This window comes from Sparus aurata, chromosome 17 (assembly GCF_900880675.1).
Source record: "Sparus aurata chromosome 17, fSpaAur1.1, whole genome shotgun sequence".
NCBI classification, from domain to species: Eukaryota; Metazoa; Chordata; class Actinopteri; order Spariformes; family Sparidae; genus Sparus; species Sparus aurata.
The window spans coordinates 26,488,160-26,502,130 of record NC_044203.1 but is presented as its reverse complement, the minus strand read 5'-3'; the positions used below and the strand labels follow the sequence as shown (position 1 = coordinate 26,502,130).

General features: G+C 47.5%; 1 protein-coding gene across 1 annotated transcript in view; it reads left to right on the top strand.

The window, feature by feature from the left end:
• The first annotated feature begins 714 nt into the window (after positions 1–714).
• Positions 715–13,971, top strand: part of cadm4 (cell adhesion molecule 4) — a 172,919-nt gene continuing 159,662 nt past the window's right edge. The window contains exon 1 of the mRNA XM_030393214.1: positions 715–1,164. Within this exon, the coding sequence (XP_030249074.1) occupies positions 1,092–1,164 (73 nt within the window). The 5' untranslated portion in view covers positions 715–1,091. The remainder of the gene's footprint in view (positions 1,165–13,971) is intronic.

Below are 13,971 nucleotides of genomic sequence, written 5' to 3'. Positions count from 1 at the left end.
CCTAATAGGCCCTGACTACAGATGAGCAGAAAACGCAGGCTCGACCGGGGCATACGTTTTTGTTCCGGGCCATTACCGTCATTGTGAACGGCGATTTAACCGAACACACTCAGGCCTGCTCCCCCTGCTCCGCTTGATGACTCCTGTGCGCATCGTGGAGAAAGAGCAGCTCCAGAGGGGGGAAACACACACACACCTGAAGACTTCTGCTGCACATAATCTGATTTTAAGTGAGTCTGTGTGACCTTTTCCCTGCAGTTTTGATCACCAGAGTAATATTAAGCATGGGTTAATTACCGAAAATGATTGTTTTAGATCACGTCAGCCTTAAACTGATGGAGAGGTGAGTCCGCCGCCTGATTGCCGACATCAGTCTGCGTCAATCAATCGCCCTAAGAGCGCCAAAAACGGATCCCAACATTATTCTGTCTCCGAACATTAAACATCTGTTTCGTTTTCATCTTAATCACTGTGCCACGCGTAATTTTCGGTCCCTGAACGTGAAATAAATTGCTTATTTGCGTCGGGAAATTAATGCTGCTTATCAATCACATTTAGAGCCAATTGATTTCAATTAATTGGAAGGTGCAGCCCGTCGTCCCTTCCCCTGCTCTCCTCCTTGCACTGCCATTTACTTCTCCCCGAAGCCCTACCCCTCTTTCCTCATCCGCACACCCCTCCACCTGCTCCGGCTCTCTCCAATTGGCCAGACGCGCACACGGGCCCGCCCTTACAGCCGAGCTCTACAAAAAAAAAGAAAAAAAGAAGAATATATTTACAATGTAAAGTAACCAAGAAAAACCGGCCGAGCCGTCATTCTCACGCATCCAGAGGTGGGAGAAAGTGTGTGTGTGTTGAGTGCGCCAGAGGGGAGCGTTACTACTATGTAAAGAGCTGCCGTTACGCACCGAGCGCCTCATACAACACACACTCGCACGCGCCCGTGCGCACACACTTCACACGCGCTGACACACGGAGACGCTGAAGGCGCTGTCGGCGGAGTGAACCTGCGGGTTCATGTCACTCTGATTTTCTCCAAAAGGAAGAGGAATAACCGAGGAAGAGCTCAAGGGGGAATACCAGCGACAGCGATGGCTCTCTCGTCCGTGTGGAACTACTGCGTCCCGCTCACCATCATCACAGTCGCCTGCCTGGTGCGCAATGGTAAGGAGTGAATGAGTGTGATGCGAATGAGAGGAGCGCGGTAAGCTGCGTCGGTGTGCTGCCGCTTTTTGCCCTTTTCTTTTTCTTTTTTTACCCCGTGCAAGTTTGCCTAAGCTCCGTAAAGAAGCTTAATAACGCATGAAAAAAAACGCACTGGATGTGTCAGGCTGGGGAGGAGAGGGGAAGGTGGAGCTCACGGCGGGACAATAACACGTGCAGATATTCCGGTTTACAACCATCCTGCGGCTCTAATCACCGCTGGGTAATTAAAATCAAAGCCTTTTTATCTTTTCTTGCGCAAGTCTGGTCTTTCCACTTGGGTATGAGTCATTCTGTTGACCACTTTACGCAGCTGTCAAGCTGGAAAGACCCCTAAACAACACGAGATTGAAGCAAAAGTGAAAGGCGCAGGCTCGCTGTCACTTTTTTCTTTTTTTACCCACGCAGATTTTTTTTCTTCTCTATTTCCCCGTGCTCTGTTGACCCTCGTGCGTCACAGCGTTTTTTTTTTTATTTTTTGATTATTCTCCCCGGACGGACCGAGATTGGGATCTATTGTGTCATAGCTGCTGTGTCGAGATGAGACCGAGGTCCCGGGAGACGTCTGTGCACGCATGCATGTAGAGAGCTCCGATTGAATATTCCTGCAGCCACATGAGAGCTCATAACAAATGCCCGCAGTGGACCAGACGTGTCACACACACACACACACACACACACACACACACACACACACACTGGAGCCAGCAGTGGTGTGCGTTTGCTCCTGCTTTTATATTCTGCAGTAGTGTGAGGGACTAAAAGGACCTTTGAGACCTCACCTTATCAGATACAATAACATCTAACAATCTCTTATAAAGCCTTTTGATAGCACCTGCCTGCCCGCCCGCCTGTCCTGCTGCTGCTGTTATCCCCCCCACCACCACACTTGAACATCTCGGTCTGGGATAGTCCTGCACAGCTCCCCTACGGGCACAATAGATTTCATGGTCAATACCCTATAACAAGTGCATCTGCTGCAAAAATAAGGATTTGGATTAGGCTCAGTTATGACTCTGAGCAACTACAGCCTCGTGGTATTGTGTGCCATCTGCTTGGATGATGCTGAAATCCTCCAGAGACTCATAATAAACCTTATTAGATTCCACCCAAAGCTGCTGTGATTCCTTGACTGAGCAGGAATTGTAACCAGGAAGTGCATGCAGATGTGGCTTTTCACTGATGTGTGGCTGCTGTGCTGCGCTCTGTGGCTCTTTGTTTACGTCGTCCCGAGGCGCGGAAAGGGTTAAGTGCTAGGTCGGATATTGTCACAGTCAGACCTGTGCTGTGCCGTGGCGATGATGTCTGTTTTTATGAGGGGGTGGGGGGCGCTACATTTGCTCCACAGCTCCGCAGCCATTCTTCCCATCTGCACGGTGTTCAGCGCGGCCTGTGTGTTGATTCCTTCATGTTGTGGATCTATTTGTGTCTGCTCCTGTAAGACTGCAGGCTTGATTTATATGCATACGCGTGTAGGCGTTTTTGTGTGTCATTCTAACTGGAGTACTGTGTGAGAGGTTTGTGTGTCTGGGCGCACATTATGTTTGTGTGTTGCATGTCAATGTGCTTTTGTGTGTGTGTGTGTGTGCTGCTTACCGCGCCGGGTTTTGCCTGAGCTGCAGGCAACCTCTGCTGGGGGCTGCTCACTGATCACTGTCATTAATCTAGCCACTGACAGGGGCCGGGAGAGACAGGGGGCCGGGGGTGGTGGTGGATGTGGTGGAGGAGGAAGGTTGTTACAGGCAGGGGGTGGATGGAGGAAGGCAGGAGAGAAGGGAGTGTTAAGAAGATGGTCTGTTTCCTCAACACGTGCACACATACTGTGTTAAAAAAAAAAAAAATGTCTTTCTGATAACAAATCAGCCAGTCTCTGTCTCCTCCCCCCCCTCCGCAGTGAAAAATGTCAAAACTAATCTAGAGGAAAGTAAAAAAAAAAAAAAAACAGGTTATGGGGGGACGAGATGGGGGTCGGTGGTTGCTATGATGGCAGGGAACAGAGATGGACAGATTGATCGGACGCGAAGACGGATGCGTGGAAATATAGATCGAGAGGGTGTTGCGAAGACGGCGAGGCTGTGAGACTTGGCCCTCCTTTAGACGAGCCAACGAGAGAGACGGAGGGATGGAAAGATGGAGAGAGCAAGAAAGGCGGAAAAGAGAGCGAGGGAGGAGAGAGGAGCAGTGAGAGAAGAAAGGCAGAAAGACTTCACAGTGTGTCTGACGGGCAGGCCTGAGGGACACACACACACACACACGCACACACACACACACAATAACTCACACACAGTCAGCGCTCAGCGCATGGCGTTGTGGGGGTGGCTGATCCACAGCAGCTGTGGGCCAAACTTCCACCCCACGTACAGTAACAAATGCTGTTAACTCCACCTCTGCTGCTTGCCCACCCGTAATCGCTTCCTCGCTCCCCTCCATCACTTCCCATTCCTCCACCTCCTCCCCAAGTCCTCTCTCCTATGCCTCCATTACCACCTGCCTTATGGCAGTGTGCATTAAATCACCTCCATTTGTTTATTTGAATGTGTGCAATGAGAGCCATCCGTTTGAGCTTGTTCCCCCCCCCCATCATGCTGTTTGGACCTTGGCTGGGGCTCTGGCGGTTGAAAAACGGCAGCAGTTGGACGTACTTGTGGGAGGAGATTTGAATACCAATTATAGCTGGTATATGTGCAAGCGCACATGCACACGCGTGCGCGCAGACAGAGGCCATGCATAAATCAATGTCGCTGTGAGTCACAGAAGGGAGGCCTGGCGTGTAAACACAAACATCAAGGGAAAATGCTTTGCACACCAAAACTAAAAATATGGATGCACATGAGCACACACATAAGTACAGAAACACATGTGTGAGCACACACAAACACACACACACACACTCACCTTGCCTATGGAGAGCTTATGTAGTACATTACACTTTGTTTTGAACATCGGGATAGGAATGCTAATGCACGAGTTTGTCCGAGCCCGATGCAGTTTTTGATGCTTGTCAGACACAGTTTGCACCGTGCCAGGGTTAAGATTGCCTCTTTACCTTTTTTTCCACACTGCGCCGGGCTTGCTATTTCAGCATCTTTCTTTGTTCTCTAATGCGCTGAGAAAGTCTTCACCGTAAGCCAAGGTTTTATCCTTTGATCCAAACCTTAGAGGATGATTCGCCCCCAAAATAAAATAAACTTGTCGACAATTTAATTTTAAAAAAAAAGAGCGAGGCCTCCCCTCCCTGCTCTCTGCCCTGCCATCTGCTGGTTCATGGTGTACATTTGAGCCCCGCAACACAATCAGATCTCAGTGTTACCTTATATATTTCCTGTGATACCCTGTCTTTTGTAGGTCTAAATAATTGGACAACCTGAACTTGGCAGATGGTGCTGGAAAGCCCGTCAGTGCGAGAGAAGCTGAAATGAGCCTTTTTTTGAAAATACTCCTGCCTGCTGCCGCTGTGCACGGCCCTGTTTGATCAACTGATGCAGTCTTAAAGGGTCCTGACAGGGTGGCCCGCTATCTCAGCAGAGCAACTGCCTCGACGTAAGCTCCATAAACAAATCGGGCGCTTTTTGGGCAAGTCATGACTGAAAGAGTTACGGAGCTTAGTATGGGCTGGTTTTTATTCTCCCCCGGGTCTTTATGGGTCCATTACTCAGCAGCAGAAGAAGTTCCTAGGCTCACCGTTTAGTGCAGGTGATGTATTTTACAGTAATTATCTCCTAATCTGCCCCCCAGTCTTCATTGCGATCCATAACTCCTTGTTTTGAAGTGCTTTTGTTTCACACAATGATTGCATCTCAATGATCCCCTCCAGCGTTATAGAAGTGGTCCACAGACGTCTTTGTTTCTACATCAACTGGAATAGAAGTAGAGGGGAAATGAGACATGAGGTCTTTCTGTTTCCATTGCAAGGACACATCAGATGACTATCACATATCCCTTTTTTTACATCCTGTTTACAGCGGTGTACTTCAGCCTGTTCTGTCCTCATGAGAGGTTCATGTATAAACAGAATACGTGAGGCACAATGATTGAGAGGGCCACACGAGACACCAATCGGTAATTGAAGCCTTATATCTCATTTGACCATTTGTTTAATTGTCCATTAGCGAAACTTTCTGTCAATCTAATCAGGCCAGCGCTAATGTAGAAACACTCTTTATGGCTGCCACCTCATCTCCTTCCCATTACTATTCCCCAGACAGTGCCGCTTGTGATTATCATAATGGTGATCTATGTCGTCCTTATGTGTCGCTCTGTGAGAACAACTGGCGTTTCACCAACTTTGCCGCTGAAGTTTTCTAATGCTGACTCGGATGCCAAGGACATCTCCTCCATTTGCTGGCATCCGAGGCCTGCCAATCAATCTGGCGCTCTTAGCTCCATCCGATCTGATTGGCTCAGCGCAAAAAAAGCGAAACGCCCTCCCGGGGTGCAGCTTTCCGTGCTGCGACCTAATGTCCCCTGAGCCAGCAGCTTTTCTCCAGCCGCTGACCCCTCTTGATTTGTGTTTGTCTTTGCCATGGGAGTGCGAAATCGGTAAACAGCGATCCCGGCTGCACTGCTTCTTGGCAGTTGCTATGTATTCTTCTACTGGGGTACAAGGTGTACTTATGTTTAAAGCCAGTCAGAGTTGAATTGCGGTCCCGGGAGAGTGAGGCGATCCCGAGTCTGAAAAGACATTAAAACAGTAACGCCATGGGGTGAGCATTCCTCCCTATTGGTGACACAGTTTCCATGACTAGGAGTAAATATTTATACCTCCCGCTTGGATCTGGGCTTGTTTAACACCGTCCCTTGTTGCTGTGACACCTGTCCTCGCAGCTCCCGTGGGGTGCACACCGCCAACTTGGCCAGACAGAGGCCTCCGGTAACGCTGGTAACCAAGGTGATTATCCCCTCTCAGGCGCTGCGACGGCGCCCTCACATGCTGTGAATGGACGAGAGAGGCTGATTGAGCTGAAAAGGGCAAGTGCCTAAAAATTGAAGAGCTGGAAACTGTGTACTCTGCCAGCACCGAGGCTAACACACGCCCGCTCTGAAGACTTGATGTCGAGATAAGACGAGGGGAGGATGGCGGGTAATGAGGTGCTCATTCAGGGGTAAGAAGGATCAGTTAAGGACTTAAAGCCAGGTGGAACTGTCAAGGCTGGGCACAGAGGTTGCCAACAAGACCCCATTTCCCTTTACCCCTGGGAGGTCTGTGTGTCCAGTGGAGGCTCACTGATGAAGAGTGACCAGGCTTAGCCAGGGCACTGAGGGACTGATGGGGTCAGAGAGGAAGAGTGAAAGAGAGAGGGGGAGAGAGGGGGAGCGATGGCTGGCTGTGCAGTGTATAAAAGAGTGAAGGAAGCGAGCGAGGGAGAGGAGGGAAAGCGCCAGGGGCATGCGTCACAGATCAGTGGAGCAGGGAGGAGCGAAGCGGAGGAGAAAGTCAGGCAGAGAGGAGTCCAACAAACAAGTGAATGATTGCAGGATTTCAGCTCTAAAATGGAAGGGGTTTAAAAAAAAAAAAAAAAGACAAGGAAGGGCAGAAGAGAGAGAGAGAAAGAGAGAAACCCCTGCTGCGGCGAGTGAGGGATTTAGGAGGCTGGGGGGAAAAGAAAGTGAGGAAGGAGGGAAGGGTGAGATTAAGAAGGTGGAGTGCAGAAAAGTACAGGGTGCTTGGTGTGAAAAGAGGAGGAGGAGGTGGAGGAGGAGGAGGAGGAGGAGGAGGGGAGACAGAGAGATGGATGGTGATACACAGAGATAAAGACGGAGAGAGAGAGAGCACTGTGTAGGTGACCACACCAGAGAGACAAGGTGTCATGATCAATGAGGTCACAGCAACACACACACACACACACACACACACACACACACACACACCCTCACACCCACACTCTCTCTCTCTCTCACACACACACACACACACACACACACACACACACACACACACACACACACACACTCTCTCTCAAGCAAACACAAGTATTGAAATTGTTTCCCAGCAGCTCACGGCCAGTCCTCCCACTTTCAGAGGGAGCTGCGCGCTGCTTCGGCTCAGAGAATTAAACACCCACACACGCACAGGGCTATTCATCTGTCTGCCATTTAGAATCCTTCTTCGTATCATCGCCATTAATAGGTTCACTTTGATGAGATTGTCAGATGCTAGAAAATTGCCAGTCAATGCACCGCGCGCTATCTACTGGGAAATCAGATGGAGATTTTCACAAGGCGGACACAACAATGTTGAAGAGGTCTCAGATGAGTTTTCTATCTTAGAAAACTCTTAAAATGTTTCTCCCGCGAGTGGCAAATTCATTTGAGCTGTGACCATGCCTGGCATAGATAACGCGGCGGTGTCACTCGGTGGTGATTTCAGAAAAACTTCAGTGAGGACATTTTCTTCTGTTTATGGTGTAATCAGAGCGTATTAGATCTTGTTAACAAATGTTCAAGGAACGTTTGAAGTGGATGGAAAAAAAAAGGGGCAGATGTTGGCTTCGGAGAGAAAACATTTGGTAAGCGAATGATTGTCACATATCATCTCGCACGTTCTAGTTAAATGGAAAGCACTCTTAAAACCAAATACTATTACCCAGTGAAACACAAGCGATAGCGAACGGCTGCCAATAGATCAAACTCAAGATTGCCGGGCTCCATTCTGGACAGATGCCAAGTGATTGTTGACACTACGACTACTATTGAAGACAAAAGAATTTACTGCGGCTTTCACGGTACTTCCGTGACATGCTCCTCCACGCTCTCCGCCACTTGTCCCTGTCTGTTTATTCTTTTTCTTTATCTACTTCTCAGGCATAAAACCAGAGCTTCAATATCTGGAGTATAGGCTTTGATCCACTTCATTAGCAAACCGCAAACAACCATTAATTATAGACAATTAATTAGCAGCACATGAAAACAATCCTGGAGAAGTTGGTCGTTTTCAAAGACCCCCCAAGTGTGCGCGCTCTTAGGATGGAAATAGTGAGAGAGAGAAAGGAAGAGAGCGAGAGAGAGAGAGAGAGAGAGAGAGATGGACAAAAGAAAGAAGAAAGAGGGAATAAGCCTGCGGTCATGCTTAACGTGCTGGGCCGAGATTTACCGCAATGATTTGCCGGGCTCTTTTGAGATTCATAAGGTCATCAATTCATGCTCTGCTCTCAGCAGGGCAAAACAAAAGTGAGGCTATGCACTGAAGGAAAGAGAAAAGAAAAGGAGCCCGGCCAAATTGGATTGGTGCTCCGATTGTTTCTGCAGAGACTGTTACAGTTGGCAAGGCCACTTAAAAAGTGGCCAAGCACCAATGACCTTGAGGAAAGCTCTGGCTGATTCTCTCCCAGGATTCATTTTCTCCTGAGCGGCTGAAGGGGCATTTAAGTGCGCGGCTGCTGATTCACCTTATGGCTGTTACATGGTACCAACCCTCTCCCCTCACGCCCTGTAAAGTGCACCAGCAGATTGAAGCGGCGCTTTGACTCATGTCCATAGATGTGATCCTATCTGGGCGTCCATCTGTTTGGAGAGTAATGTTATCATGGACTGCAGAAGGACCGTGTCTTTCCTTTCTGGCCTTCACAGTAAAGGAATGGAACAGACGTTCAGTTTGTGATACTGAATGAGTTTGACAGAGGCCCTGGGCATTGGGCGCAGTTGCGGAGAAACAGCGCTTCATAGCAACTACCACCCGCTGGGCCTTACTGGTTAACTGAGCTGTGAAGCAGCTTGTGGAGGCCAGTGGGGTTCTGTGGTTGGTACCAAAGTCATTTTTAGCTTTTGTGGACTTTGTGGCCATGAACAGCAAGTGGTTTTTGTGTCTGCAATACAGATCTTATAGTGTGGTGAGCCGCACAGCACGACACTGTTGCCTGTTGACTGCATATACAGTATCGTGCTTTATTGCAAAAGAAACTAATAAAAGAGAGCTGTGGGGGAATGTGCTTTCATTCTTGATTATTTTTCTCTTCCCAAGGGCCAAGATGGCTGCCATCTGTCCTTCGCTTTATCACAGCGACTCCCTCCGCTGTTTTAGTCACCAAGCGTCCAGTGTGTTGTACGTGTGATACTTAAATATGTGCTTTTCCAATCATTTAGAATTACAGTATCAAAATGCATTTGGATTTCATGTTTGACATCAAAATGTATCAGAAGGCTCCCTTAACTGATTTAGCAGTTTAACGTCGGAAAGACGATAGACTAACGTTGGGCGGCGCTTTTTTGAGGTTGACGTCAAAACTGGTCGCTTGCTTGACATCAACCATTTGTCGATTTTGTACAAAAAGAACAGCATTAATAGGGCTACACTGAAAACAAAAACATTTAGAAGTAGCCTATAAACATGCTAAGATGGGTACCCGGCGGCCAAATATACCCGGCGGCCATTAATATACCTGGGTAGACCGCCTAAGTAAAGCATATGTGTGGGAAACACTGTAAATACAACCTCTAACAATGTGTAGATGTTCATATTACGATGTTGGGCAGGTGTTGAGTTTTGGTCACCAGACCTCACAACTGATGTTGGTATTCTTTGGTTGATGTTAATTCCTGGTTACTGAACATCAGGACTTTAAACCAAACCAATCTCAATGTTGCATGTCATCCATCTGAACTTGAAGTTGGCATTAGAACTTGTCCTGACATTGGTGACCGGTTTTAATCATACGTCATGATCACAAAGTGCGTTATGGCTCTTCTATGACAGTGGAGTAAACTTCATTTGTATGGGTCTGTGGGTATGCGGAGTTGCTGTGAAGCAGAGACTCTTTGTTTTATTCTTTGTAAAAAAGGAAATTGAGCTTGCCAACAAATATGAAAGCCTGACAGTCTGAAGGAAGTTAGTTAATTTGTCAAAGCCAGGATTGGATCCACTGAGATAACGGCCGTATCTCGTCATTGTGTCACCGCTGGGTAGATGATGTTGCCAAAAGTTGAACAAAGCATGATTTGACTTTTTAGACTGATTTGTTTTAAGTTTCTTCAGCTAACTTGAAATATTTTTAAAACTTAAACAGCAGAGAAAGACTTATTTCAACAAATTAGGTCAACCTGTTAGAAAGCAGCTCACTTTTTCTGGGTAGAAGACACCATGTGTTGTGCTGAGCGTAAATACTGAAATAACATCATGTTACTGAGATTAAACTTAATCACGCCAACTTTTCTACTCATTATTTGATCATTAACTTGAATAAAGATCACACTTATGAATGCAGACTTACTGAAAAATACCATTCATATTCATGCTGAGGCATCTCAGCTAAGTTGTGGTTTTCGAGGACATTCATTTATTCCGTTCTGCTTTGGTTGGCATGAGTCTGGGAAGTTACACATCAACAAAACAATGTGCTTCAAAAAAAGCAAACTATCAATGGCTTTTAAGTACAAATTCAAAAACCTAGAATCCTAATTAGATTCACAGTGAAGAGTCAATATAATTACATCGGCGTCATACTTATCATTACTTATTTATACAGACTTCTCTTCGGCTTCAAAAGTAATTCACTCAAATCCATGGTGGCTTTGATGGGGAGGGGGGTCAGATTTAGTTTTGTGACAGCCCCACTTGTATATGCAATTATAGCTGATGCTTATTTACCGTGGAGATGGATTTGAGTTGTGCTGTGGGGGGAAAGCGATTTATGGGCTTATGAGGAAAATTAAAAACAAACATAAACCATAGGTAATTAAAAAGCAGGTTGATCCCCAATGATGACTGATGTACAAATCTCTGGCCGTGTTACAGACGTGAGCACAAATCTGTGGCGGAGCAGACGGGGCGGGATGGCAGGTTGGCTTGCTCGCACACACACACGCGCGCGTACTCAGATTTGCATATGCACAAACACAAATATTACTCTGCACTCTGGAGACTGTGGAGACCTTTCCAAACTTATTTACTGCAGCGTGTTGTGTCCTGATGCTCCCTTGCTTTTTAAATGCCATGTTCCCTCCCTGGCAGCCTTTTTATGAGCCTCCCGAGGATATTGTCTATAAATAGAAGGACACACCTGGCAATTGTGTTTTAAGTACACAAACATACTCACCAATTCACCTCGACGTGTGTTCAGGTTACTGTAGCACCCTTTTTTTCCTGCCTTTTGTTCTTGGAAAAAAACCTGTTTTCACTCTTGATCGCTGCACGGGCTCTCCTCTCCCTGCCTTTTTTATGCCTTGTTCTCATTTTCCCCCATCTGTCTTTCTCTCCCTCAACCCCACCCTCCTCTCTGATCCCTCACTCCCCAATTCCACCCGCAGTGTGTAGCCGGTTCAAGGGCCTTAGCGGTGTCTTAGTGTCTTTTTGTCTGTACTCGCCATGATCACTCAAAAGCTTTTTTATCCCTCCCATCGCTTGCTCCGTGCTTGTCTTTCTGGTCTAACCTTGTTGGCGCTTAAATGCCCGTGCACATGCACAGCCCCGCCGCTCGTATGCTCCAGGTGCAAGCTTTTTTGTCCGCATGAATCTGCTCCAACTGTTACTGGGAGTTTTTGTGATGAGACTCTGTGATAGTTGGAAAGCTCATTTTAGGTGAAAGGGAGGGGGGGGACTTTCCATTGCCAGGACTGCTTGCTGATGGATATTTTGGCTAACTGTCTCTCCTGCCTCCCTGCTGCTCGCACCCCACCGTCCCTGCCTCCTCCTCCCTATCAACCTCTCGTACTGTAGCCGCAGGCTGTGGGGTTGCCAGGGCCAGGTGTGGAGAGGTAGACGGTGGGAAGGAGGGAGAGGATGAGAAAGGAGAGAGGCAGGATTGACAGGGCCCAGGTGGCCAGCCTCGACGCCTGTGCTTCTACCTTCCCCTGCTCATTTGCATAGACAAAATGGCTTTTCCCGTCACTCTGCCTCTTTATTTTCCTCGCCCTCTTCTTCCATTTACACACACGCCGCATCGATTCATTTCCAATATTATTTTTGTTTTCCCTCCCCCGCCTCTTCGCTCCTGTCGCCGTTCTTCTTCCTCAGAATAAGTCCCACTTTCACTTCTTCCCTTTTCTTTTTAACTTTCTGTTTTCTTTTTATAGTCAATTGCACTTTTTTTCTTTTCCATTTTACCATACCTCCAGATTTACCTTCTCCCCCCATCTCTCTCGCTCTGGGCGTGCTGAACTGTGCATTTTACTTACATGCTGCGCTGCAATATTCTGGAGGTGTGGAGGCTTATTTTCATCGTACGTTCACTTCAGAGACTGTACCGTCCCCCCCAACCATCTCTATTCATCTCTTTACCCACCTAAATTTCTTGCTCCTGTGCCTGTTTTTAACTAACCCCATATCCTCTCTCTCTCTTCCTTTTTCCTCCCTCGCTCCTTTTATTTCTCCTGAAGCTCGTGCATAACTTCGTGTTCCTATTATTCGGCGCTAAAGCAGAGTTTAGCTCCCTCATATTTAATTCCCTCGTCTACTTTGTACCAAACTCTTGTGATCACTCGCGCGCACACACACACATACAGATTTCATCGCTCTCCTCTTCTTAACTTTTTCCATTTCTCTTCCTCTACCTCCACGGTGCTTTATCTCACTTATCCATTATATATCATGATTCACCTCCACTTGGCCTGTTCGGGGCGCACTGGCCATCTTACAATCGTGTGCGCTGCTGTGTAGGTGTGTGTGTGTGTGTTTTGAAAGAGGCCGAATAGTATGCTGCTCACATACGCAGGCACATACACATGCATCGTTGTCTTGGCATTCTTGTCATGCCACACACACACTCCTGACCAGCTCGGCCTTAGCCTGAGCCTAAATTGTGCATAAGCAGGCATGTGCTTTATGCACAAATATACGTTTTAAATGGCTCTGGGACTTTTTTCAAATTCCATACACACATTTACCTCTGGAAAATTCTGCAGAGCCATATAGAAGCCCATATATAAACTTCTATACATTTAACAGTGTTTGTCTGAAAGCCACAGGCTGATTTGTGTTGCTCACACACAATGCACAACACACAAGAATACAGCCATCATGTTGCCTCAGAATTGCTGAATTGAGTTATGTAGCCTGTCAGTCAACTCCCACACACACACACACACACACCTCTGACAGAACCCTTCCACGCGCGCATCAGCCCGTCTGACGGTGCATATTTCGCATGGGGAAGGGACTCAATTACGGCGAAGGTGAAAGAGGCAATAAACACGGCGCAGATACAGCGAGGCTCGCTCAGCAGCACTGCAGTCAATCACAGAGCCAGGTAGGTAGCCGCTGCCGCTTTGCTCATCCAGTTGTGAAGTGCTGGGAATGGCCAGGGTTGGAGGATGTAGAGAGCGCAGGAGGGAGGAAGGTGGGTTGGTGTAGGGGAGCAAAACTCCGCCATCCAGCCCTCCCGAAAATTATGTGGCTGTAACCAACTTACATGGACCTGCCACTGAGAGGACAGAGAGGTTGGGGTGGATGGAGGGAGGAAGGCAGCGGGAGATGATAACAGCTCACCTTCATTTCAGCGCTCAGCATACACACATAGTTATATCCTGTGTACACAAACACACACACACACACACACACACACACACACACACACACTTGACCATCTCTGGCACTGCAGCATAGCTGCATGATTTGGTCACCCACCCACACTGGAGGACCAACAGCACAATCACACAAAATAATGCATCATTTGGTCAGAATGCATCTGCTCCTTTTTTTCTGTCCTTTTTGCCTCCGTGTGTGTGGGTTTGTTTGTGTGAGGCTGATATAACAAACACTTTGCCTGTTATGTCTGTTGTTGCTGCCTATTATTTAATGGAACAGAGTCTGGTCACGAAGCAAATGTGACCGCTAGCCAC